General features: G+C 43.2%; 1 protein-coding gene across 1 annotated transcript in view; it reads right to left on the bottom strand.

Moving 5' to 3' along the window:
* The window catches only part of ANKRD27 (ankyrin repeat domain 27), a 1,716,109-nt gene that overhangs the window by 561,259 nt on the left and 1,130,817 nt on the right, over positions 1 to 24,033 (bottom strand). The window contains exon 18 of the mRNA XM_044081882.1: positions 20,667 to 20,864. Within this exon, the coding sequence (XP_043937817.1) occupies positions 20,667 to 20,864 (198 nt within the window). The remainder of the gene's footprint in view (positions 1 to 20,666; positions 20,865 to 24,033) is intronic.

The raw sequence follows: 24,033 nt of genomic DNA, 5'->3' as shown, positions 1-24,033 counted from the left end.
AAGAAGGCGAGAAGAAGACAACTAACATGGAATGTTATGGTAAGACATAACTTCTTAATGTTAAGTTGTCATTCTCGCCTTCATTCTTGCTGGATGGGACAGCGTCCCTAGCATCTTAGTCCTGGGTGGCTCAATGGAACAGACTCCTGACTACAGTGGAACCAAAATCAGCTCTATTTCTGGAGGCTAAATCAAGCTTGTAATGGGCAATAAAGGTATGTTTGGACGCCCATGTAGCTGCTGCACAAATGGCATCTAGTTGTAACCTTGCTTGAAATGCCTTTGAAGTTGATAGTGCCCTGGTTGAATGAGCCTTAGGCCTAGAGGGAAGTTGCCTGTGTCTCAACTCATAGACCAAGGTAATAACAGATGTCAGCCATCTGGAAAGAGTAACCTTCGATACCGGAAGCCCTTTCTTGCCTACAGCATGAGAGAGAAATAGCTGGTCTGACTTTCTGAATTGTTTTGTCCTATCTAGGTAATACCGTAATTGGCGATGAACATCTAATGAATGTAATTTTTGTTCAGCCCTGTTGGTATAGTCTGGGAAAAAGACAGGCAAATCAATGGAGTGGTTTAGATTTGCCTCTGATAACACTTTTGGTAGGAAGGAAGGGTTTGTTCTGAGAGTTACCCTATCTTTATGAAAAACCAAATAAGGAGGACGGACAGACAAGGCTTGAAGTTCCGATACCCTTCTGGCAGATGTTATAGCTACTAAAAACAGCGTTTTCCAAGAAAGAAGTTTGAGGGAGCAAGAAGCTGCAGGTTCAAAAGGGGGCAGAATTAGTGAGGTTAGAACTAAATTCAAATCCCATTGTGGGGGTGGATCTTTGACTGGAGGTCTGAGCAAAAAGATGCCCTTGAGAAAGGCTTTACAGAGTTTGTGGGACATAATATTTGCTTCTGAGAGTCCAACATGAAAATTAGCAATGGCCGCTAATTGTACCCTGATAGTGGCCGATGATGACCCTGAATGAAAAAGCTCCGCCAGAAAGTCTAGAACCTCATGAATGGGTGCATGGAAAGGATCTAAGGATCTAGTTTGTGCCCAGTGTGAAAAACGCTTCCATTTACTCGCATAAGTCTTCCTAGTATTGGACTTATGGGAAGCCAGAATGATATCACGAACAGGAGGAGAAATAAGGGAAGCCTGGCTATGGCTGGAAGTGGAGCAACCAAGCTGTGAGGTTGATGGAATGTAGAGACTGATGCAGCTTGCCCGTGAGGTGGGTCAACAGATCCGGAAGGGGTTCCAGATGCCAAGGGTGTTCCAGTAGGTATTTGTGCAGGAACGGGAACCAAACTTGTCGGGGCCAAAACAGGCAATGAGGATCATTTTGGATCTCAATGCGGTTGCTTTCTGAATTAATTGCGGGATCAATGGAAAGGGAGGAAAGGCATAAAGAAGACCCCGGGGCCAAACGTGAACAAGAGTGTCTCTGAGGGGTTGGCCTGGTAGAGGAAAAAGTGTGAAGAAGTAGAGGCACTTGCTGTTTTGGGGAGTTGCGAAAAGGTCGCAGCAAGGCTGGCCCCACTTCCAAAAAATTCCGTCTGCTACCGCTTGATTTAGAGACCACTCGTGAGGCATGAGGATAGTTCTGCTCAATCTGTCTGCTATGATGTTGGACTTCCCGGGGATGTGCGTTGCTATCAGAAACCATTGAGATGAAATCGCCCATTGCCAAAGTCTGAGTGCTTCTCGACAGAGGGGGTAGGACCTTGTTCCGCCCTGCTTGTTTATGTGTCACACCACAGACATATTGTCCGTTTGGATTGCTATAGTCCCCGCGGGAAGAGAGCTCTGAAGGGCCTGCAACGTCAAAAGCACCGCCCTCATCTCCAGGACATTTATGTGCAGGTGGCATTCTGACTGTTGCCAAGTGCCCTGGACCGTCCTGCCCTGATAATGCCCCCCCCACCCGATCAGGGAGGCATCCATTGTGACAGTGGCAACTGGAGGGGGGAGAACAAAGGGTCTGCCCTGAAAAAGCTGAGGGGAAACCATCCACCAGGAGAGATGTTTCTTGCAAGATGGGGTTATCAAAATGTTGTGGGTCATTGGTAGCTGTTGAAAGGACCACTGAGAAAACAGCATCCACTGAAGGAGCCTCATGTGGAAGCGGGCTAATGGAAGTAGAAGAATCGCCGCCGCCATGAGGCCCAACACTTTCAATACTAGCTTGACTTGGACTCTGTTGGGCTGAAACAGGAGATGAACATTCCGCCTTATGTCTGTCACTCTCTGAGGTGGTAATGTTGCAGACATTTCTGTGGTGTTTAATATGGCGCCTATAAAGTTTATACATTGACAAGGCAACAAGGAGGACTTTGCAAAATTTATAGAAATACCCAGATTGCTGCAAAGTTGAATAGTGTAATCCCTGGCCATTATGAAATCCTGTCTGGTGGTAGCGGAAATGAGCCAGTCGTCTAAGTATGGAAACACCTGGAATCCTTTCTGTCTCAGGTGAGCCGTGACCACTGCCAAACATTTGGTGAACACCCGGGGGGCTGTGGTGAGACCAAAGGGCAGGGCCCTGAATTGAAAATGACTGACTCCCAGCCAGAAGCGGAGAAACCTCCTGGAGCGCCTGTGTATTTTTATATGGTAGTACACGTCCTGGAGGTCTAACGAGCACATCCAGTTGTCTCTGCCCAAAAAGGGTAGAATGGACTGCAGTGTTACCATCCAAAATTTTGTCTTTAGTACAGAGTTGTTTAACCTGCTGAGGTCCAAAATGGGTCTCCATTCTCCTGTCTTTTTTGGTACCAAAAAGAATCTGGAGTAGATTCCGGATCCTAGCTGATCTGCCAGGACTGCCTGGATCACTCTTTTTTCTAACAGCTTTTTTATTTCTAGCTGAGCCTGACCCCTTTGTGCGGGTGGTACGTCTGGTAGGGGTTTTGGCGGTTGTACCCGAGGGAAAGTGAAAGGGATTTTGTAACCCTCAGATATGATCTTCTGTACCCATGTGTCTTGGGAGAGGGATTGCCAGGCTTCCGGGTACAGATATAATCTTCCCCAGACTGCCTCCGAAGGCGGACAGTCGGGCAGCTTCTCAGGGATTCTGAAAGGGTTGGTCAGGGAAAGATTCCCTGGAACCCTGGTTCTGTGGACCCCCTCTGCCCCTGGGGCGGTGTCTGTTATTATTCCCCCCTCTGCCTCTAGGGGGAAATTCACCACGTGCGGCAGGCGCGACTCCCTGTGGTTTGCAGAACCACATCTTTCCACCCCTCTGTCCCTTAGGGTAAGGTCTAGAAGGCGTGGAAAAACGGACTCCCACGGCAGACAGAGTCTTACCATCTTGCTCGCATCTGGTGAGGGTATTTTTCACCTGAGGTCCGAACAATTTCGAACCATCAAAGGGGGTGTTGGTGAAGGATGTCTTGAAGGGATCGGCAAAGTTACAGAGTCGCATCCAAGCGTGACGTCTCAACGCAATGCCTGTGCCAGCGGCCCTACTCGCTCCATCAGCTGCATAAGAGATAAGCCGCATGGAGGAGTTAACAATGGAGTTCAGGGTAGCCAGCTGAGAGTTTATTTTGTCCTTAAACCCCGCAGCAGAAGGATCCTGTACCGTTTCACCCAACTCTTTGAGCAAGTCTCTCTGAAGGCGGGTGAAATGACATAAATAGTTCAGCGATCGCATAGAAAAGGTTGCTGAAGCAAAGGTCCGCTTGCCGTACCTGTCCATAGTCCTGGACTCTTTGTTAGGAGGATGAACAGATACAGAAGGATTAGCCAATTCCTTCTTAGTGGCTGCTGCTACCACCATAGCATCAACTGAAACACCTTTGGTGAGAAAGGATTTGTCATCTGGTGCAGAAATAAATTTAGAAGGCCTCCTAGGGGTAGGTTCCATTGAATCAGGAGATGCCCACGAGTTTCTAGCCACTACCTCCATTAGTGGGTCGAAAGGGGGAGACACCCAGGAGGTGGAAGGGCAAGATCCAAAGGTGTCAAGGTAAACCGACTCGTCCTCGGAAGGATTGAGAGTGGACCAATTTCCCCTCTGTCTTAGGATCTCCAGGATGTCTGAAAAGGAGACATCCTCAGAGGGGGATCTGGGGTAACCTTCCGACTCATCCAAGTCGTTGTCCGACATGACAGACTCGGGGGAGTCTATGTGCTTCCTCTTGCACTTTCTTTTCCTAGGGGGTTCCCCTGAAACTTCAGGGGAGCCCTCGGAAGAGGAGGAGACACCCAAGGTGGGTACCCTATGCTTTGGATCTCTGCTGTCGGGTGTAGGAGGATGGCCAGAGACTGTAACAGGCACTACAGAGGGAGGAGCTGCAGAACTTAACCTTGGAGTGGACACTGGGTCCAGCACACTCCTCATCACCTCGAAGGCTCCCCTATCAGATACCAAAGGTAGCCCCGGCTCCGAAGAGACCAGAACCGCCCCCGGAACTGACAGAGAAGGCTCCGAGAATGATGTCGGGGCCGAACTAACCAGAGCCGAAGCTCCGAGAGGGAGAGCGGGGTCGGAAAAGGGTCCGATGCCACTCGCCCCCTCGGAGCCGACAATGGAGTCTCGGCGCCTGGACCTCTCCTCAGACGGAACCAATGAAGAGACGACACCGGAGCCGAAGGAGGAAGTATCGGCTCCGACGTGGGCAAGGTCACGGTTCCGACAAACTCCGGCTCCGAACTCGAGAGATGAGTCGGAGGGGGAATAGATAGCTGTATCGAAGGAGCCACAATCTGGTGAGATGGGCTCTGGAGCATTTGGGCCAGCGCCTGAGATTTTATGAGTCTACTGACCACCCTCTCGATGTCGTGGTCGGAGAGCCTGGATGACCTCGATGAAGGAGTCCTATGACTCCGCTCCGATAGGAGAGGGGACCTCGGAGCCGATCTGATGGACTCTAGTGAAGGGAATCTAGAGTGCTTGCGCGCTGGGGTCGGCTCCGATGATGGTTTCGGAGCGGAAACCACTTTGCTCGCCTCGGAGCCAGACGGAACCGAGGTCGGAGCCGTCTTGATAACGCCAGCCCTCGGCTCAGAAGCTGTAGCCGAGGGTTTGGCGGTTTTTGACGACTTCCCCGAGCCAGACTTGGACGGGGAGTCATCAGGCTTTAACAAGCCCCTTAGGATGAGCTTGTTACGCCTTTCCTGCAGGACTCGAACTAAATCTTTGACAAACGGAACAAGAGTCCTGCAGGTGTAAAGGCCCCAAGCAATAGACACAAGAGGTGTGACCGTCTGTCAGAGACATTTTCTGACAGCATGAGTCACACTTCTTGAATCCCGAAACCTTAGGGTCCTTTGACATCCTGACAAAAAATGAAAGGAACACAGTCAGTCCACACACACACTTATTTAAGTTAAAGGGAACCGACTAAAAACCCACAAACACACTGAAAGGGGTGGGGGAAAACTAAGGAAAAGCCCGTAGGCCCAAGATAAAAAAAAAACTAACTAAAGAAGGGGAAAAAGGGCTACCGAAAGGGTAAGGCAGTTAGAAGGGACCTAAAGAAGGGTAAGTAACTGGAAAACAACTACTGAGACTGAATATATATATGAAAAAAGCACTTACTGACCAGAGCCGGTAAAAACAGACTACCTTGCAGCGAAGCGGCAAACGAGATCTGGGGAGTTAGCGCATAGTATTGTGGGATACAGGGCTGCCTCGAGCCGGTAAAAATAGCTCTCGAGCTATAGTTTAGGCCGAGTCGGAGCCGAGGATCGGCTCTGAACCCATCCAGCAAGAATGAAGGCGAGAATGACAACTTAACATCAATAGATACTTTCTTTCCAGTCCTTCTGATACAACATGTGAGTCCTTGAGCCACTTGTCAGATCCACTCTAACAATTTTAGTGCTCCAGCCACAAACCCCTTTAAGGAATATCCTTCCCATAATGCACCTCTTCCTCTAGTTGTCTCAGATCTTGTTTGATGCCCAAGGAAGAAGAGACAGCTAACCTGAGTGACCATAGACCCTTCAAGTTTTATGGAAATGTGGAAGGGGAAGGTGGGTCGGTTGTCATATTGAAAGGACTGGAATGAAAGGATCCATCTTTATGGTAAGTCCATGTCTTTTGTATCTTCCTCATTCAGACCATTTGATCCAAAATGTGGGTTAGAATCCCAAGCTACAGTGATTCTGGATGGAATTAGTCCTGACTCTCCGATTGGACATGCTCCCTTAAAGTATGCAGGGTTTCCCCAAAGGAAAAACCCTCTTGGGGAGAGGCTGAAGGAATGCAGTCCTCTGCATCAGAATCTTCATAAGTGGAGAGGGGTTGCATGTCTTCATAGTAAGATGCATCAGCTTAATCTGAGTCTTATACAGACAAAACTAGAGGGGACAGATCTCTTTTCCTTTTTGAGGGGGTAGCTTGGCTTCCCCTAATCAGCATGATAAGGTCTTCCGCCATTGTAAGCATTTGAGACTGAGGCAAGGTAGCAGGCACTTGAGAGTGGGTTGTCGGTTTCTTGGGTGTGGTTCGAACCCTGGGCCTAAGAAATTTGGTTGTTTTTGAAAGAACGGTAGTCATAAAAGAAGACGTCACTTTGTGTCGAGATTCGGTAGCGGGAAGGACTTCTTCAGAAGCCTGTGCCTGCTCAGTGGCTCTGGACCCATCCAAGGCAGAGAAGACGACTGCAGGCTCCTTAGTCAAAGAAGAGTTTTGTGGCATACTGGACTCCAAAAGGGTCTCCGTGGCGGCCTGCAAATCAACAGAAGCGGGCATCACGGGCTGGGAAAGTGCCTCAATGAGAACTGGAGGGCTCATGACTAGCTTAACGGAAGCGTCGGTAGGTTTGAACCTGTGCGGTCTGTCGCAGTCTTTATCTTTGTTTTCTCAGAAGATCCGCTGTCGGATGGTTTACCAAAGCCATATCGAAATTCGAAGACTGTAAATGAAAATATCTGGCTACCAATAAGGGCCCGATGACAGATAGTTCTGGCTTTGAACAAAGCACAGAAGCGACAACAGGGGATGTCGTGGTCTGGGCCTAAACAAGTGACGCAGTAAGAGTGGAAGTCTCGGTGTGGTATTTGCTTTCCACAGGCAAGACAATTGTTAAGTTTTTCTGACTTCGGTTAGTGCAAGAAAAAAGGATCCCCAACGAGGGGTACTTAGCTTTAGAAGACTTCAACTTCAATTCGGAGATGAAAACTCAGGTAGCAGCTGACCGGCACTCATGCAAAAGTACAGTTTTGTACCTACCATAAATGTAGATGTCCGAACAGGAATGCATCTGCAGTCCTCACAAATGGGTTGTCCTGTCATCAGGCAGCCCTTCGGTCGGCCAGATTCCAAAGTCTGGGTCTGGCCTCGGCAGGTGTCGCACTTCACCCGACGTCATAGCTGCAGCTTTTCGGGTATAAAGGCATCAGCCGACGCCATTTTCCTCAGTGTTTCTTGCCGCGTGGCGCCCGAAGCAGAAGCTGTTCGCAAGTGCCGGTCGGTCAGATCCAGAGATTACTACTACCGAATACTACTTCGAAGACTTCTAAAAGCTAAGTACCCGTGGGACTCTTTTTTGCCTCAGCCGATGTCAGAAAAAGTGAATAACTGTTTAACTTGTGGGAAACAAATACCTCATAAAGATTTCCACTCTTATTGCTTACCTTGTTTAGGCCCAGACCACGACGTAGCTGCTTGTTTAGCTTGTGCTTCTTTTAACCGACGACGCTTAGGCGTCGGTCGGAGTTGCTGAACAGTTTTTCGGCTCTGATTTGCGTACATTATGCCGCGGATCCTCCGACTTCACAAGTTGCTAAAAGCCAAAAAGAACCGACACTCGTGGTCCGCGGCGAAACGCGTTAAGCAAACCGCGAGTGTCTCGGTTTCGGAAACCGAGCAAGCGGTCCTAACTTCAGCCGAATCCATGCCTTCTACCGAGGCCCCTTCTAACCTGGTAGAATCGGCCTCTGAAATCCTACCTGCTGCTGTGGTTTCACAGGAATTATCGAACACCATTCCCCTGGATGTTTCAACCCCTGCACGTGGTGCTGCTAGGCCTCCTGCAGCCATGTCCATAAAGGCCTTTGCCAGGGCTAAAGCAGCAAAAACTTCTAAGTCTGTGCCTGTTAAGCCCCCCTCTCACAGGCCCAGTTCCAGTTCCCAAATGCTTTCTCTGGCAGAGGATCTCATCTCTTTAATAAGAGGATCCCAACCTCATCCAGACAGGGCCTCTCAACCACCTCCAGAAAAGAGACCTAGAGCAGAGCCCCCTGAACCAGTGTCCTCGGATGATTCCTCTGATGATTCAGACAATCCAGAGACTCCTTACTCTCCATATGAAGACTCTGATGCTGAGGAGTCAATTCCTTCTGCCTCTCCACCTGAGGAATTCTCCTTTGGGGAAACTTTACATGCCATGAGGGAGCAATTTCAGTGGCAGGGACAAGATTTCTCAGACTCCAGGAAAAGACTTAGGACCTTTTTGCATTTACCACAACATAGGCCTTTAGCTATACCTCCAGTTCTTTCTGTTGTAGATGATGCATTTAATGATGCTGCTACTGCTCCTGATACTTTACCTCCAGCCCCTGCTAAGCCCGATAGGTTCTACAGGGTCCCGGACACACATCACCATTTATATAAGGCTCCTTTTGCAGATCCTGAGACTATCTCCCAGGGGCCTAAAGCAGTAGCATCTACCTCTGTTAAAAATCCCCTCCCCTCTGAAAGGGAGTCCAGGTCCTTAGAGAGATGGGGTAAAAAAGTATACACCTCTGCTACTCTGTCAGCTAGGGCACTGAACTGTCAGTTTCATATGATCCAATATCAGGAGTTTATGCTTGATCAGTTAACTAAGAAACTGTCCTCTGATGAATCTTTAGATAATAAATATGTTCTAGAAATGGTGCATAACATTCAACAGGTTAGTAACCATTCTTTAAAATCTTGACTATGATGCACTGGAGGCCTCCTTTAGATCAGCCATGACTGGCACAGTTATCAGAAGGCATGCATGGTTGAAATAACAGGCCTTGCCGGATCATGTTAAAGCAAAACTATTAGATGCTCCTATGGATAAGGTCAATTTATTTGGTTCTCCTGCTCAGCAGGTACTGAAGAAAATGGAAGAGAAGGCAAAATCAGTACAAACAGTGAAAGATTTCTTACAGGTTCAGCCACCAAGGTTTAGCAGGAACTGGCCTTCCAAAAATTGGTCCTTTCCAGACTCCTCTAAAGCACAGAGAGGCAGGAATAGGCATTCAAGAGGCAGAAATCAATCCAGAGGTGGTGCCTACAGGGGACGCCAGTAGCAGGTTAACAACCATCGAGGCACAGACGCAACTACTACCACTGCAACAGGACAATCACTGTGACTTGGCTCTGGCACCGCCTACCAGGGAACAGATATAGCAGCACCCTTAGGCAGGAAGCTAGCCTTATTTTCAAAAAACTGGCACTGCATCACAAGGGACAAGTGGATTTTGCAAACTATAGACCAAGGTTACAGGTTTCATTTCCATACTTTACCAGGGAAAAGAGGAATGCCAAACCTACCACCAAACCAAAAGACAGAAGCTCTAAAACAAATAGTTCAATTAGTAAAAATGAGAGCTGTGGAAAAGGTACCATCTATGGAACAAGGAAAGGGATTTTACTCCAGACTCTTCCTGGTACCAAGAAAAGAGAAAAATTGGAGGCCTATTCTCGACCTGTCCGCTTTAAACACATACATCATTGTTCCAAAATTCAAAATGCTGACCCTACAGCAACTTCTTCCCATGCTGGGCAAGGAGTCTTGGCTGGTGACTCTACATCTCAAGGAGGCATACCTGCACGTCCCCATTCGACCAAATTGCAGAAGATACCTCAGATTTCTTGCAGGATCAGAGCATTATCAATTCTCAGCATTGCCCTTTGGCTTATCTACTGCGCCCAGAGTGTTCACGAAATGCCTGGCATCAGTAATCGCTCATTGCAGGCTTCAGGGAATCCAAATTTATCCATACCTGGACGACTGCCTGATACAAGCGGACAACAAAAACAAACTAGCAGAAGACTTACAAAGAGTCATTTACTTGCTGCAAGCCCTGAGATATACAGTCAATATAAAAAAATCAAGGCTGACACCATCCCAAAGAATAACCTTCTTAGGTGCAGAATTAGACACAACAAAACAGATGGCATTCCTAACTGCAGAAAAACAAGAACAACTTCCTCTCTACTTCTTGGCACTAACAAAACACAACCAACTAACAGCAAGAAAGGTACTGCAAGCCCTGGGCTTCATGGCATCCTGCATAATTCTGGTCCCTCATGCCAGACTGCATATGAGAAAACTACAGTGGTACCTGAAGAATTTATGGTCTCAACACAGGCACAGCCTAGAAACCGAAATACCACTAATCCCATTTGGTCGAATGGGGACGTGCAGGTATGCCTCCTTGAGATCTAGAGTCACCAGCCAAGACTCCTTGCCCAGCATGGGAAGAAGTTGCTGTAGGGTCAGCATTTTGAATTTTGGAACAATGATGTATGTGTTTAAAGCGGACAGGTCGAGAATAGGCCTCCAATTTTTCTCTTTTCTTGGTACCAGGAAGAGTCTGGAGTAAAATCCCTTTCCTTGTTCCATAGATGGTACCTTTTCCACAGCTCTCATTTTTACTAATTGAACTATTTGTTTTAGAGCTTCTGTCTTTTGGTTTGGTGGTAGGTTTGGCATTCCTCTTTTCCCTGGTAAAGTATGGAAATGAAACCTGTAACCTTGGTCTATAGTTTGCAAAATCCACTTGTCCCTTGTGATGCAGTGCCAGTTTTTTGAAAATAAGGCTAGCTTCCCGCCTAAGGGTGCTGCTATCTGTTCCCTGGTAGGCGGTGCCAGAGCCAAGTCACTGTGATTGTCCTGTTGCAGTGGTAGTAGTTGCGTCTGTGCCTCTGGTTGTTACCTGCCACTGGCCCCTGTAGGCACCACCTCTGGATTAATTTCTGCCTCTTGAACGCCTATTCCTGCCTCTCTGTGCTTTAGAGGAGTCTGGAAAGGACCAATTTTTGGAAGGCCAGTTCCTGCTAAACCTTGGTGGCTGAATCTGTAAGAAATCTTTCACTGTTTGTACTGATTTTGCCTTCTCTTACATTTTCTTCAGTACCTGCTGAGCAGGAGAACCAAATAAATTGACCTTATCCATAGGAGCATCTAATAGTTTTGCTTTAACATGATCCGGCAAGGCCTGTTCTTTCAACCATGCATGCCTTCTGATAACTGTGCCAGTCATGGCTGATCTAAAGGAGGACTCCAGTGCATCATAGCTGCATTTTAAAGAATGGTTACTAACCTGTTGAATGTTATGCACCATTTCTAGAACATATTTATTATCTAAAGATTCATCAGAGGACAGTTTCTTAGTTAACTGATCAAGCATAAACTCCTGATATTGGATCATATGAAACTGACAGTTCAGTGCCCTAGCTGACAGAGTAGCAGAGGTGTACACTTTTTTACCCCATCTCTCTAAGGACCTGGACTCCCTTTCAGAGGGGAGGGGATTTTTAACAGAGGTAGATGCTACTGCTTTAGGCCCCTGGGAGATAGTCTCAGGATCTGCAAAAGGAGCCTTATATAAATGGTGATGTGTGTCCGGGACCCTGTAGAACCTATCGGGCTTAGCAGGGGCTGGAGGTAAAGTATCAGGAGCAGTAGCAGCATCATTAAATGCATCATCTACAACAGAAAGAACTGGAGGTATAGCTAAAGGCCTATGTTGTGGTAAATGCAAAAAGGTCCTATGTCTTTTCCTGGAGTCTGAGAAATCTTGTCCCTGCCACTGAAATTGCTCCCTCATGGCATGTAAAGTTTCCCCAAAGGAGAATTCCTCAGGTGGAGAGGCAGAAGGAATCGACTCCTCAGCATCAGAGTCTTCATATGGAGAGTAAGGAGTCTCTGGATGGTCTGTATTGTCTGAATCATCAGAGGAATCATCCGAGGACACTGGTTCAGGGGGCTCTGCTCTAGGTCTCTTTTCTGGAGGTGGTTGAGAGGCCCTGTCTGGATGAGGTTGGGATCCTCTTATTAAAGAGATGAGATCCTCTGCCAGAGAAAGCATTTGGGAACAGGAACTGGGCCTGTGAGAGGGGGGCTTAACAGGCACAGACTTAGAAGTTTTTGCTGCTTTAGCCCTAGCAAAGGCCTTTATGGACATGGCTGCAGGAGGCCTAGCAGCACCACGTGCAGGGGTTGAAACATCCAGGGGAATGGTGTTCGATAATTCCTGTGAAACCACAGCAGCAGGTAGGATTTCAGAGGCCGATTCTACCAGGTTAGAAGGGGCCTCGGTAGAAGGCATGGATTCGGCTGAAGTTAGGACCGCTTGCTCGGTTTCGGCCGAAACCGAGACACTCCGCGGTTTGCTTAACCGGTTTCGGCAAGCGGACCCGCGAGTGTCGGTCCTTTCTTCGCTTTTAGCAACTGTGAAGTCGGAGGATCCACGGCATAATGTACGCGAAATCAGAGCCGAAAAACTGTTCAGCAAACTCCGACCGACGTCTAAGCGTCCGTCGGTTAAAAGAAGCACAAGCTAAACAAGCAGCTACGTCGTGGTCTGGGCCTAAACAAGGTAAGCAATAAGAGTGGAAATCTTTATGAGGTATTTGTTTCCCACAAGTTAAACAGTTATTCACTTTTTCTGACATCGGCTGAGGCAAGAAAGAGTCCCCAACGGGGTACTTAGCTTTAGAAGTCTTGAAGTAGTATTCGGTAGTAATCTCTGGATCTGACCGACCGGCACTTGCGAACAGCTTCTGCTTCGGGCACCAAGCAGCAAGAAAGACTGAGGAAAATGGCATCGGCTGATACCTTTATACCCGAAAAGCTGCAGCTATGACGTCGGGTGAAGTGCGACACCAGCCGAGGCCAGACCCAGACTTTGGAATCCGGCCGACCGAAGGGCTGCCTGACGACAGGACAACCCATTTGTGAGGACTGCAGATGCATCCTTGAAGGACATCTGCTTCTGCTTTGGGCTCCATGGCAAGAAAGACTGATGTAATGGTGTCAGCTGCCTTACTTTATACTACTGATGACCTGACGTCAGTCCTCAAGCGACAGCAACCAATGCAGAAATACTAAGCCTCTGGTATTCGGGCCATCCGAGGGCTACCCTGGCAGGGATAACCCAAATGTGATGACTGCAACAGTGAAACAAGAAGAACATCTCTAGCAGATTCTAGAAGTTGTTTCAGAGAAAAAGAAACCCTCTCCCCACATGGGGGGGGGGGGGTCAAAAATAGAGCTCTTTGCTCAGTCTTAATCAGAAATCTGAGGAGAAAAGCCTGTTATCTGTTCCTTTGTCCTCCTGTCCAGATTCAGAATCTTGAATCTCTTTAGGAAATGTATCCCTCTTTTTTTTTTTTTTTTTACCATAAATGATTTTACAAGAAGGATCAACAGTTTAAATTAAATCCTGAGCCAGAGACGCAGTAAACTACTCCTGTCTAAGGAAATTTGTAAAGAAGCAGACACGTTTAATTTTCCATTTCTTTCTGACAAAAGTATGGGGCCAACAGTGTTACTAATGGCAACAATGACGTTCCCAGTGATGGGCACAACATTCTAGCAAAACAAGGACGTCCTACCTTTTCTCCTTCTCAGAGGATCAACAAGAGAAGCTTTCCCTTGCCCACTGAGGGGTCCTTAACAGACACAGAGGACAATGGTAAACAAAAGGGATCTATGGTAAATGATGAGTGGTCTGCAGTACGACTAATGGCCACAGCAGTCACCCACCTGTTGCTGAGCCAAAGTGCTAGCCTGCTGAGATAGCAAAGGCTACTTGCTTAACATTTTCTTTCTGTGGTTGGAAGGGCTGACCTTGAGACGCACAGACTGTTCCTTGGTTAAGTCAAAAATGGTAAATCTTTCTTCTGGAAAACAAGCAGCAAATGACAGTAAAAATAAAGTGTCACTTTTCACAGACAAACACAGTAAAAAGCACTTTAAAATGGGTTGCCATCTCCACAAAGTAAAATAAACACATTTTTTTTCCCCAAGCAAAAAAGCTTTTCAATTACTCTGAACAACTTTTTTAAACTGACAGGAAAAAAGAGTGCTCATTTTTGAAACACCTTTATTGAATAATCACAAGTGACATAGGGAAATTTACATTTACACAAAAGTAATCAAACTGTATTAACATATTAACAAACATTATACCTCAGATATACTGCTATACATCATATAACCTAAGCAAAATTACATAAATTATTCAATTCCTGCCCCCCCTTTTTTTAAACAAGAACCATCTTCATTAAACCGTCACGACATAAGCAATCACACATTTATATAAATGAAAACGAACCACACCAACACAATCCTAGTTGCAAGCATTTTACATCACAAACCATACTGACACACTCCCAGTTGCAAATATTACACATCACTTACAATCTACCCAACTATTTTCGCTCAAACATTACATAGCTCATTTAAGTCCTGCATTATTTTAAACCTCATTCCTCCCCTGCATGTACTGTTCCCACAATTCTCATTTTTCTATGTAGTTTGCTCCTACCATTTTCTAAAGATCTCAATTCCAGCTGATTTATCTCCGTTACTAAATCCACTACTTCTAATATAGTTGGTCTGGATTCTGATTTCCATTTTCTAGTAATTGCTTTTTTGGCAGCTACCATAATTAGACACAGCAAGGTCTTACCATGTCTAGGCAATTCAGATTCTGTATCATAACTCAGAAAAATCATCTCCCTCGTCATACCCAATCTGCTCACTAAGCATCTATGACAGTGCATCCCATAGGGAGTCCTTAACGTCCGCCAACTCACCGCATTCCCAGAAAATATGTTCCCAAGTGCCTCTTTATTTCCTATCACATCTCCAACATTTGCTGTCTACCTGAGGAAAAATTTGCTGGTATCTACTTGGGGTATAAAAATATCTATGTAAACATTTCCAAGCAAAAATCTTAACTCTTTTAGATTGTATTGCATATTTGGGGGACATATATATCTTTCCATTGTTTCCTTGTGAATTGCTTATCCAGTCTCTCTTCCCAATCTTTTCTAACCTCCTCTGATTCTTATAGTTATGCAATATTTTACATCCTACTAATTATACCTTTTTTAATGTCAGCTTCTGTTCTAGACTCTACTAAAAAATCTACCAGTGTTGGTCTTTTGTTTAGGTCCCCACTTTTTCTTTCTCTTTGCCTATATTCTGATACTAATCTTTGATAGAGAAGGCAATCTCTAACCTGCAGTCCAAATACATTCTTGGCCTCTTCCTAGTCTATTACCTTTCCCCCTCTAGTTATTTGCTCCCAATACCTTGGTTCCTTTACCAGTTTTTTCCAATAAATTCCACACCCCTCTTGCCTATTATCTATATCCCTAATTGCATTCATCCCTATCGGCAGAATCACCTTTCTCCATTCCCAAGTTGGCTTAATTCTTGGAAGACTTTATGCTATTTTACGGATATAATATTATGTATGATTAAGGCATGCAGGTAGGTGCGAGCATGAATGGGCATGCCTTCGTTGAAGGTCGGGCGTCAGGCTGGCAACTCGGCACCGTAAAATCCACTGCCAATCATCCGGAGTTCCACTGTGACGACCCCTAACTAGGAAAAGCCGAAAGACATACATACATTCTGTATGATTACTGCTACTCTCTTTAAAGGCCTGCATCCAAAATCACAGTCTCTCCTTGATTCTTGAGCTTCCTCCCATTTCATCATCCCTTTCTACTTTAAATTATAGTTTTCTGCTTGTGCTATGTAAAGGAGCCTTAACTGTGTAGCTATGAAATACCCCTTCAAATTGGGTAATACCAATCTGCCCTGTTCTACTGGGAGAATCAGCTTAACTCACTTGACTATTGTTGTCTTCCCCTCCAAGATAAAATTATACAGCTCTTTATTAAGGAAAAAAAGAGTGCTCATGTTTAAAACTACAGTACAGTCCTGTGACAGTCCTTTAAAACAAAAACTCTAAGCTTTAAAATAACTTTCCTGAAGAGGAAAGTACCAATAATAAATAAAATTAGTAAATAGAAGTTTTTTTTCCCCAAAGGGAACTTATCTTCCCAGCGAAGGAACAGCAGAAATGGTCATTAAATCATTGAAAGCCTTAATGGACCATACTCTTTGGTGGTAGGTAAAGCTCTAAGAGGCTTGGTGCCAAGACTTGTCTTTTAGTCAGCTCAGCTCATGCTGCTTGACAGTTTGTATGCATGGAAGGTGCACTGAAGCTTTGGAAACTGGCCAGCTGTTAAATCCTTGGCAGGATACAATCCATATAGCTAAAGCTACTGTAGCAGTGATCAATACGCCGAACATCTGTCACATACAGGTTCACTTACCCTTCCCACAAAAGATGTTATCTATGACAAAGGAGTCTCTCTCCTCCATGAGACCCTTGTCTCTGCCTCTGATGATTTGTAAACCCCCCAAAGATACATTTCCAGCTAAGTGTCAACATGTCTCTTGGCATATGTTCCACAGTCAACCGAAAAATGGCAAATCTTTTCTGTGGAAAAGAAGCAGCAAATGCCAGTAAAAATATAAAGTCTTTAAAAGTAACTTTTTTTTTCACAAACACAGTAAAAAGTACTCTAAAAACAGGTTGCCAGCCACACAAAGAAAAATAAATACTTCTCCAGAAAAATGGATTTTACCCATCTTGGGGGTGTAAGCGGAGATATTTAATGTATAGTGTGACTTGACCATGGACTGCCTTGCACAGTCTTTAAAAACAATGCCTGCATCATTTATTTCCCGTGTGACACCACAGTGACACTGCCACTGTGTACTTGTCAGGACCCAAAGAAATGGACCACATGTTGCTGCTTTGCTTGTGCTGTCAAACTGTGCACAATACAGTCCACACAGATTTGGTGCAGCCACGGATTACTTTATGTCTACATCATTGTCAACACTGTTGAAGAAGATAGGTGTGGTGGTTGTGACAGAATGATTTTGCTGGTCTGGATGTTCCCAGGTCTGAATAATGGGTTGCCTCCTTCCTGGTAATTATGACATGAAGCATACAGCATGCTACAAATGACTTGCAGGCATTACTAGAAATGCCCCGCTGTACCCTCCAAACATGTCTAAGGAGTGGAAAAGGGCTTTCAGAAGGCTGAACTCATTCATTTAATGTTCATGGTTTGTGCATGGGTAGTATTGTACTGAATTTCATCCATAGTCTGCAACAGTATTCTCACGGGTCTCATCAACAGGGGAATCGGAAGGTATCCTATATTACCTGAAACACAGTGGGGACCAGGACTACCCAAGTGCTTACATTTGACAACGAGGTGCCCCTGTGGAAGGTCATCATGAAGGAAGCAGCAAGAGAGATGACATTTATGCCATAAGTGGTAATCATGGGACTGCCCAGGTGCTGTGTAAACACATTGGTTATAAGCCTCTGTGCACTGCATACTACCTGGCAATTGACAGAATGGTAGCCTTGCAACCTAAAAACAAAGCAGGATAGTTGGTATAAAATCCAAATCGTATTGATAAACCCGTCAGGCAGAGGTCTTAAAGGTATATATTTCATTAAGCCCTTTGCCACCGGTAACCCTTAACAATAAAATCCATTTTGTCTCCAAACATTCAGTATAAGTTCTTATATCACCCTCTCTCCTACTGAACCCTCAACTAGTCTACCACCATAAACTTAAAACTGTGTGATGTCCCTTCCCGTAAAACATGTTTTGACAGAGAACTCTTCATACTTACTTTCAAAATGCTATAAAGGAGCTCTCTAATCCTACCTTTTAAACACCTATTGGTCTTCCCAACATAAAACATCGGCAGATATTACACACAGCAAGATTAACAACATTCTTGGAACAATAACTACTTTGAACCATCAATTCATAAAAATGCTCAGTATCAGGATGCTGGAAACAATTGCCACTACTTACGTAACTACAAATTTTACATGATTTGCAATGAAAGGTGCTATACCCATTAGTACTTGATCAACCCTAAAAGACCATCGTCCTTGCTTGTAGAGAAAAATATTAGATGAGTGTTAGAGTGAACAGGCACTAGTTTGAGAGATACTACACATTTTTTGAAAAGGCTGCATGAATGGAGCACAGTTAATAGTAGAGAGAATTTTTTGCTGGTAACCCTTGATGTGGTGCTGGTTTTTACCGTTATTCCAGATGAAACAGGGATAGAATATACAAGGTCCTTTCTTTTTAAAAATTCTGATTATACTTCTGAGAGGATTTACTTGGTTTGTGCTCTGCTGGAGGTCATTCTTAGAAATAATGTGTATTTTTTTGCTGATAAGTACGCTAATGCTGTGCTGGCACATTCATTGGGAGTCTAGGCATGTTTTGAATACTGTTAACCCATTTTTTGTTAATATTTGGTTTTATGGACATCTTGTTGATGATTTACTTTTTTATTTGGTCAGGGTCTAGTGATTTGCTGAAAGATTTTGTTCTTTATTTACAAAACAGCATCTCATTTCTAAAGTTCACTTTAAGTTTTGCTGTTGATTCAATTGAGTTTCTGGATGTTAGGATTAATAATGTCAGGTGAACACAGTACTCAACTATTCATGAAAGGGTGTAAGAGAAATAATACTCTACATGCCGGTAGCATGCACCCAGGATTTGTTAAACAGAATGTTGTGAAAGGACAGTTATTTAGATGTGCTAGGCTGCACGACAGAGATAATGATATATTTGTGTCCTCTGACGGTTTAGCTGGCAGACTAATTCAGAGAGGGTACAAGGAGTCGGTTATTCATGAGGCTCAGAATGTAGTAGTATTACACAGACTAGATAGAGCCAAACCATATTTTTTAGCAGAAATCAGGGGAGGGATAGGCAATTTACCACTACAGATGGTCAGACAAGGATGTCTGCGACATACACTAGTGACTCTCATCATATTTCTGACATAGTAAAGAAGAACTGGAAGGTTCTAATGTTTGATGTTAAATATAAGGAGATGTTGGGAAACTCTCCAAGTTTGGCTTTTAAAAACAGCAAATCACTGAAAAAATTATTGTGCTATAAACCATTAAGTTCTACTAGGGCTGATCAAGTGATAGGTATGGCACCTTTCAATGCAAATCATGTAATATTTTTAGTTACACAAGTAATGACAATTGTTTCAAGCATCCTGATACTGAAACCTTTCATGAATTTATGGTTTAAGCTAGTTGTTGTTCCAGGAATGTTGTATATATTGCTGTGTGTGATGCCTGCTGATGTTTTTATGTTGGGAAGACCAATAGGTTTTTAAAGGATACGATTTGAGAGCACCTTTCTAGTACTTTGAAACAAAGTATTAAGAGTGCTCTGTCAAAACATTTTCTATTGGAAGGGACATCATATAGTTTTAAGTTTATGGTGGTAGACTGGTTGAGGTTAAATAGGCGAGAGGTTAATATAAAGATTTGTACTGAATGTTTGGAGACAAAATGGATTTTATTGTTAAGGGCTACTGGTGGCAAAGGACTTAATGAATATATATACCTTTAAGACCAACCCTTAGGTCACGTGTCTTCAAGAAAAGAGATGGCTATTTAAACAGGTTGATTCAGCTATATTGTTATATCTGATGAAGCACCCTGAAGGTGTGAAAGCGGTCATCTAATTTTAATTTGTTTTATGCTTTTATGGTGTTTCATTGTGTGATTTGGATTAAAGCATTTTTTCAACTCTGCCTGGCTGGTTTATCTATATGACAGAATGGTAGGCTTTCCTACGAAAATATTGCTGTCTGTGGAAAACACGTAGAGAGCGTTTATAGCAACATGTGTGCACTCCATCTTCTCAAGTAGTTCAGGGAGGTGGGTGATGGCTCACTCCTTTGCATTGTAAGTGTTGTATAGCAGAAATTTATCAAGGAATGTCTCAAGTGCTCAGCAAGCTGACACCTGTGATATATCCAAGGTGCCCCCTCCCTGTTGGTCTCTGAAAGGTCCCTGTAGCTAAAATGGTAAAAATCATACTTTGGTATCCACTGGTACAAGAAGTCTGTGTATACCTCCAGATTTGATATGTAGGCCATATAAGTCAGCCTGTGCCTGTAAACTACCTCTAGCCATATGGGTACAGCCCATCAGCTGCTGATCAGTTAGCTGATGTCATGTTGCCCTCTGCCAGTAATATTTTCTATCATGCTGCTTGTAACTGTCTCTCTTCCCCTGGCGGAAGCTAGCAGCACTTAAGGGCATCAAATGCTGCCATGCTACAACTACTGCTCCCAGCATTTTAAACTACTGCAAAAATGTTGGCATGCTTTTTGCTTTTATACTTGGATGCAACTTGCAACAACTTGCATGGCATCTCTACCAACGAGTATGATTTGTAACTTGCCTTTGTAGACAGCAAAATGCAGCTCATGATGCACTCATTCGATTGCAACTATTCATCTGTGAATTATTCTATGGTCATCTGTATAGCCCTGTTCCTGTTACATTTTGCTCAGTACCCTTTAGTGCTATGAATCACAAAGAGCTGCACAAACGTGATACTGGTGCAACAGCCCACTGTGTACCACACAGTCCAACCATGAATACCTAACCTAGAAGCCAGCTAGTATCCATAACTTGTCTCTTTCAGTTTTGCATAAGGTTAACAAAATGGACAGACCTCATCAAAAAGATGTAGCAAAAATACTATTCAGTAATCGAGCAGAACCTCAAATGACATTTCAAAACTATCAACAATATGAAATAAATACATCTAAAACAGTACCTTGGAATTTAAAGCACACTGCAGTGGAGTTTCTTTCATTTTATTTTGAATATTCACGTCAGCCCCATTTTCCAGCAATACGTGAATTATACCTTCATATCCCCAACGAGCTGCAATATGTAGTGGAGTATCTCCCTTGTCATTCATAATACCCACTCTACAAGAATAGATGTCATAGTAAACCAAAGCTTTGACACACTAAAAAAATGAATTAAAATAAGTTAGTTAGCTTTTCACAGAAACAGCTGTTCACATTACAAAAAGAAAATATAAATTTTCTTACAACTTTGAGTATATAATTTTTTTGCTTACATTTTTTTAAATAACTCTTTTTTTCCTCCAAACATCTTTATTAAAGTTTCACATATGACAAAGGCAATTTTACATTTATATAAATGACAACATACAAAATGATACTGCTTTAGTTGCAAACAGTTTACATTACAGACACCATTACAGACACCATTGAAACAACTGCAGTTGCAAATATTATACATCACTTAACAACCATCCAGTCACTGTCAGTTAACCATTATTATGGCTCATTCAAATCTTGCCTCTTAAACCTCATTCCTGCTCTGCATATATTGTTCCCACAATTCCCCTTTTTACTATGTAGTTTGCTCCTTCCCTTCTCTAAAGATCCCAATTCCAGTTGTTTTATTGCTGTTACTATATTATCTACTTCTAGTAAAGTTGGTCTAGACTTTGATTTCATTTTCTAGTAATTGACATTTTTAAATAACTCTTTACTTACCTTGGTAAACAGAAAACAAAGAAAACATGTACTTTACAAAATTCTTATACCGGACATTATCACTCCTTCATTCTTTTAAAACATGATCTGAATCACATGTAAGCACACACTCACTGATGCAATAAGACATACCATGCATATAGCCCTGCATAAGATAAGAAATCTATGCCAAAAAGAGGGCTTTAAAAAGGGATCTACTTATGCATGAGAATTACGGGTGTACTGTACTACTGCAGCATGTTAGTTATGTTATTCAGTATCAAGTGACTAAAACTTAATTCTGTACGTTTCAATGACTGTAATGCTTTACTGAAAACTGACAATGGTATGCATTAACACATATTTTAGGGATCACCACTGGTACTATATTGAAACACTACTGTTCTATTATCTACATACGATTAAGTGAAGAGTTATAGTAATGTAACAGCTGAGGGGTGCAAATAACTGATTAAATGCTGCTGTTTCTCACACAGCTTCTGCAGCATAACACTCGCTCAAAGAATTGTGTGCTTGTCAGTCAATACTTCATGTTTTAATGACTGTTCTGCCTTATAGTCTTTCATCAGCTTTAAGGCCTAGACTTAGACACTAGTCAATGAATTTTAAGTAATCTCAAACTTGCCCTTCATATTGCCTATGTGATCACACTACACAAGTATACACTAGTACTTAACTTCCTAAATCAAACTCTTTGATTTTAAATTTTCTTTCTTCATGTATTTATTGATCCTTTAGAATTACTTTGTTGTAAGCATGAGTAATATTTAGTACAGTTAAAAAATGCATATGACTCAGTTGAAATCCTTCTCACAGGCAAGCCTTAACTGTCATTTCTTCAAATGCCTGTTTCTCAGCATCCTAATTATCAACTCCCCTCTAAATTATCCAATATACCCATCTGGATTCTGCATCATCAACTTTTGTCTTGCAGTGTTTTTTTTTTATGCAAGTTCAGCCATATTACAGTTTATTAAACCCATCCCTCCTTCCAATCATTCTAGCAACTCTTTACCAGTTTTAAAGGCAACACATATCTGACATACAATCTTAAGAAAATACAACACTGAAGACACCAAACTTGACTTCCTTGTCACTCCCTCAAAAAAAAAAAAAAAACTTCCCATCATTCTTACAAGTATCTTTTTTCTTATAATACAATGAGACCTACATTTTGTAACTCATTTCTCTACAGTTCACACTTTAGTTAGTATACCAATATAATAACTTGATACAGAAGCCATCAGTTCTTAATCTGTTCCAAGGAGCAACCCTTTTAATTGTGCACTGTTGAGTTACAAGAAAAACATGAACTTAAAATTACAGACTCATCCCACTTGAATCAGTGAATCACTAAACCTTTTGGGAAAAAAAAAAAAAAAGCATTCACTTGCCAGTCAATAACCTGCCCATGCTTCCAAAATAACTTTAAGTCAACCCGCTTCAGACAACCCAACAGATGTGCTCTTAATTCAATAATTTTATTACTTGGATGACTGACTGCATCACTTTTAACCATTAGATCTATCAGAATCTGGACATACAGTTACACACTTGTTTTTCCTTTCACTGGTAGTCTCAAAAATGTCATGATAAACCAATAGTCTTAATAAACGGGTAACACTTAACCTGTAACAACATGTCAGCACAACAGAATGATGTTAACACTTGAGCATCTCACACCCAACTGACTCACGTATGGTAACGCATTACACTATGGTGTGTGTGCATTCTTAAAAGGGCGAGTCTTAAAATGGAAATGGTGACACAAACATATATATGGGTCTAGTATACATAACTGGATTGAAATTTCTAAAAGCCGAGACCATATGTTCGACTTTTGAAATTTCAAACATGTAAAACAAAAAAAAAAAAAAAACTATCTACACATTGCTAGCAGAGGGGCAAGCCCCCTCCATTCCCTGCTATTTAAATATACCAACTCAGAGATCGCACTACAGTGCGGAAAATAGAAATGTTCCCTTTCCCTGCTATAGGGAGCCATCTGTTCAGAACGTTTGAACTTCCAAAAGTTGCTCATATGGTCTCGGCCATATGAAAGTCAGCCTTTTGGAAGTTCGATCATCTGTAGGGGACCCATATATATGTATGAGTCTATACAATATGGTCAAAATCCCATATGACCAACCTGCAAAAGATCAAAGACAGAAACATCAAACTGGATTACCTCCAAAAGCTGGTAAGAGAAACAAAAGTGGTTTTTGAATGGGGGAAGCCCCCTGTGCCCCTCACACCCCACGCAAATTATATATTTATTTATTTTGCATTTGTTGACCGGGAATGTCCGACTGAGCCGAAGCCCTTTTTCAGCAGAGGCCCAAGGAGAAAAGCTCCAGTAAATACATATCACATTTAGTCATTATACAGATATTACAGAAGTGGAACATGGCAACCAGCTAGATGACTACAAGAGCATTTTTAAAAGTATACAGATTACATTTAGTCATCGTACAAATATTATATATACCAAATCATCAGAGATCACTTCACACTGGGGAAAGGAAAAACATCAGATTCCAAGAAATGCTGGAATGCAGTTCAGTGTTCCCGTCTTCAATCTTTTGCAGGTCAATCATACAGGATTTTGAC

The sequence above is a fragment of the Protopterus annectens genome, chromosome 8.part1 (assembly GCF_019279795.1).
Source record: "Protopterus annectens isolate FY-2018-M chromosome 8.part1, PAN1.0, whole genome shotgun sequence".
NCBI lineage: Eukaryota > Metazoa > Chordata > Ceratodontiformes > Protopteridae > Protopterus > Protopterus annectens.
Note: the sequence above shows the minus strand (reverse complement) of the source record. Positions and strands in the feature narration are given on the sequence as shown.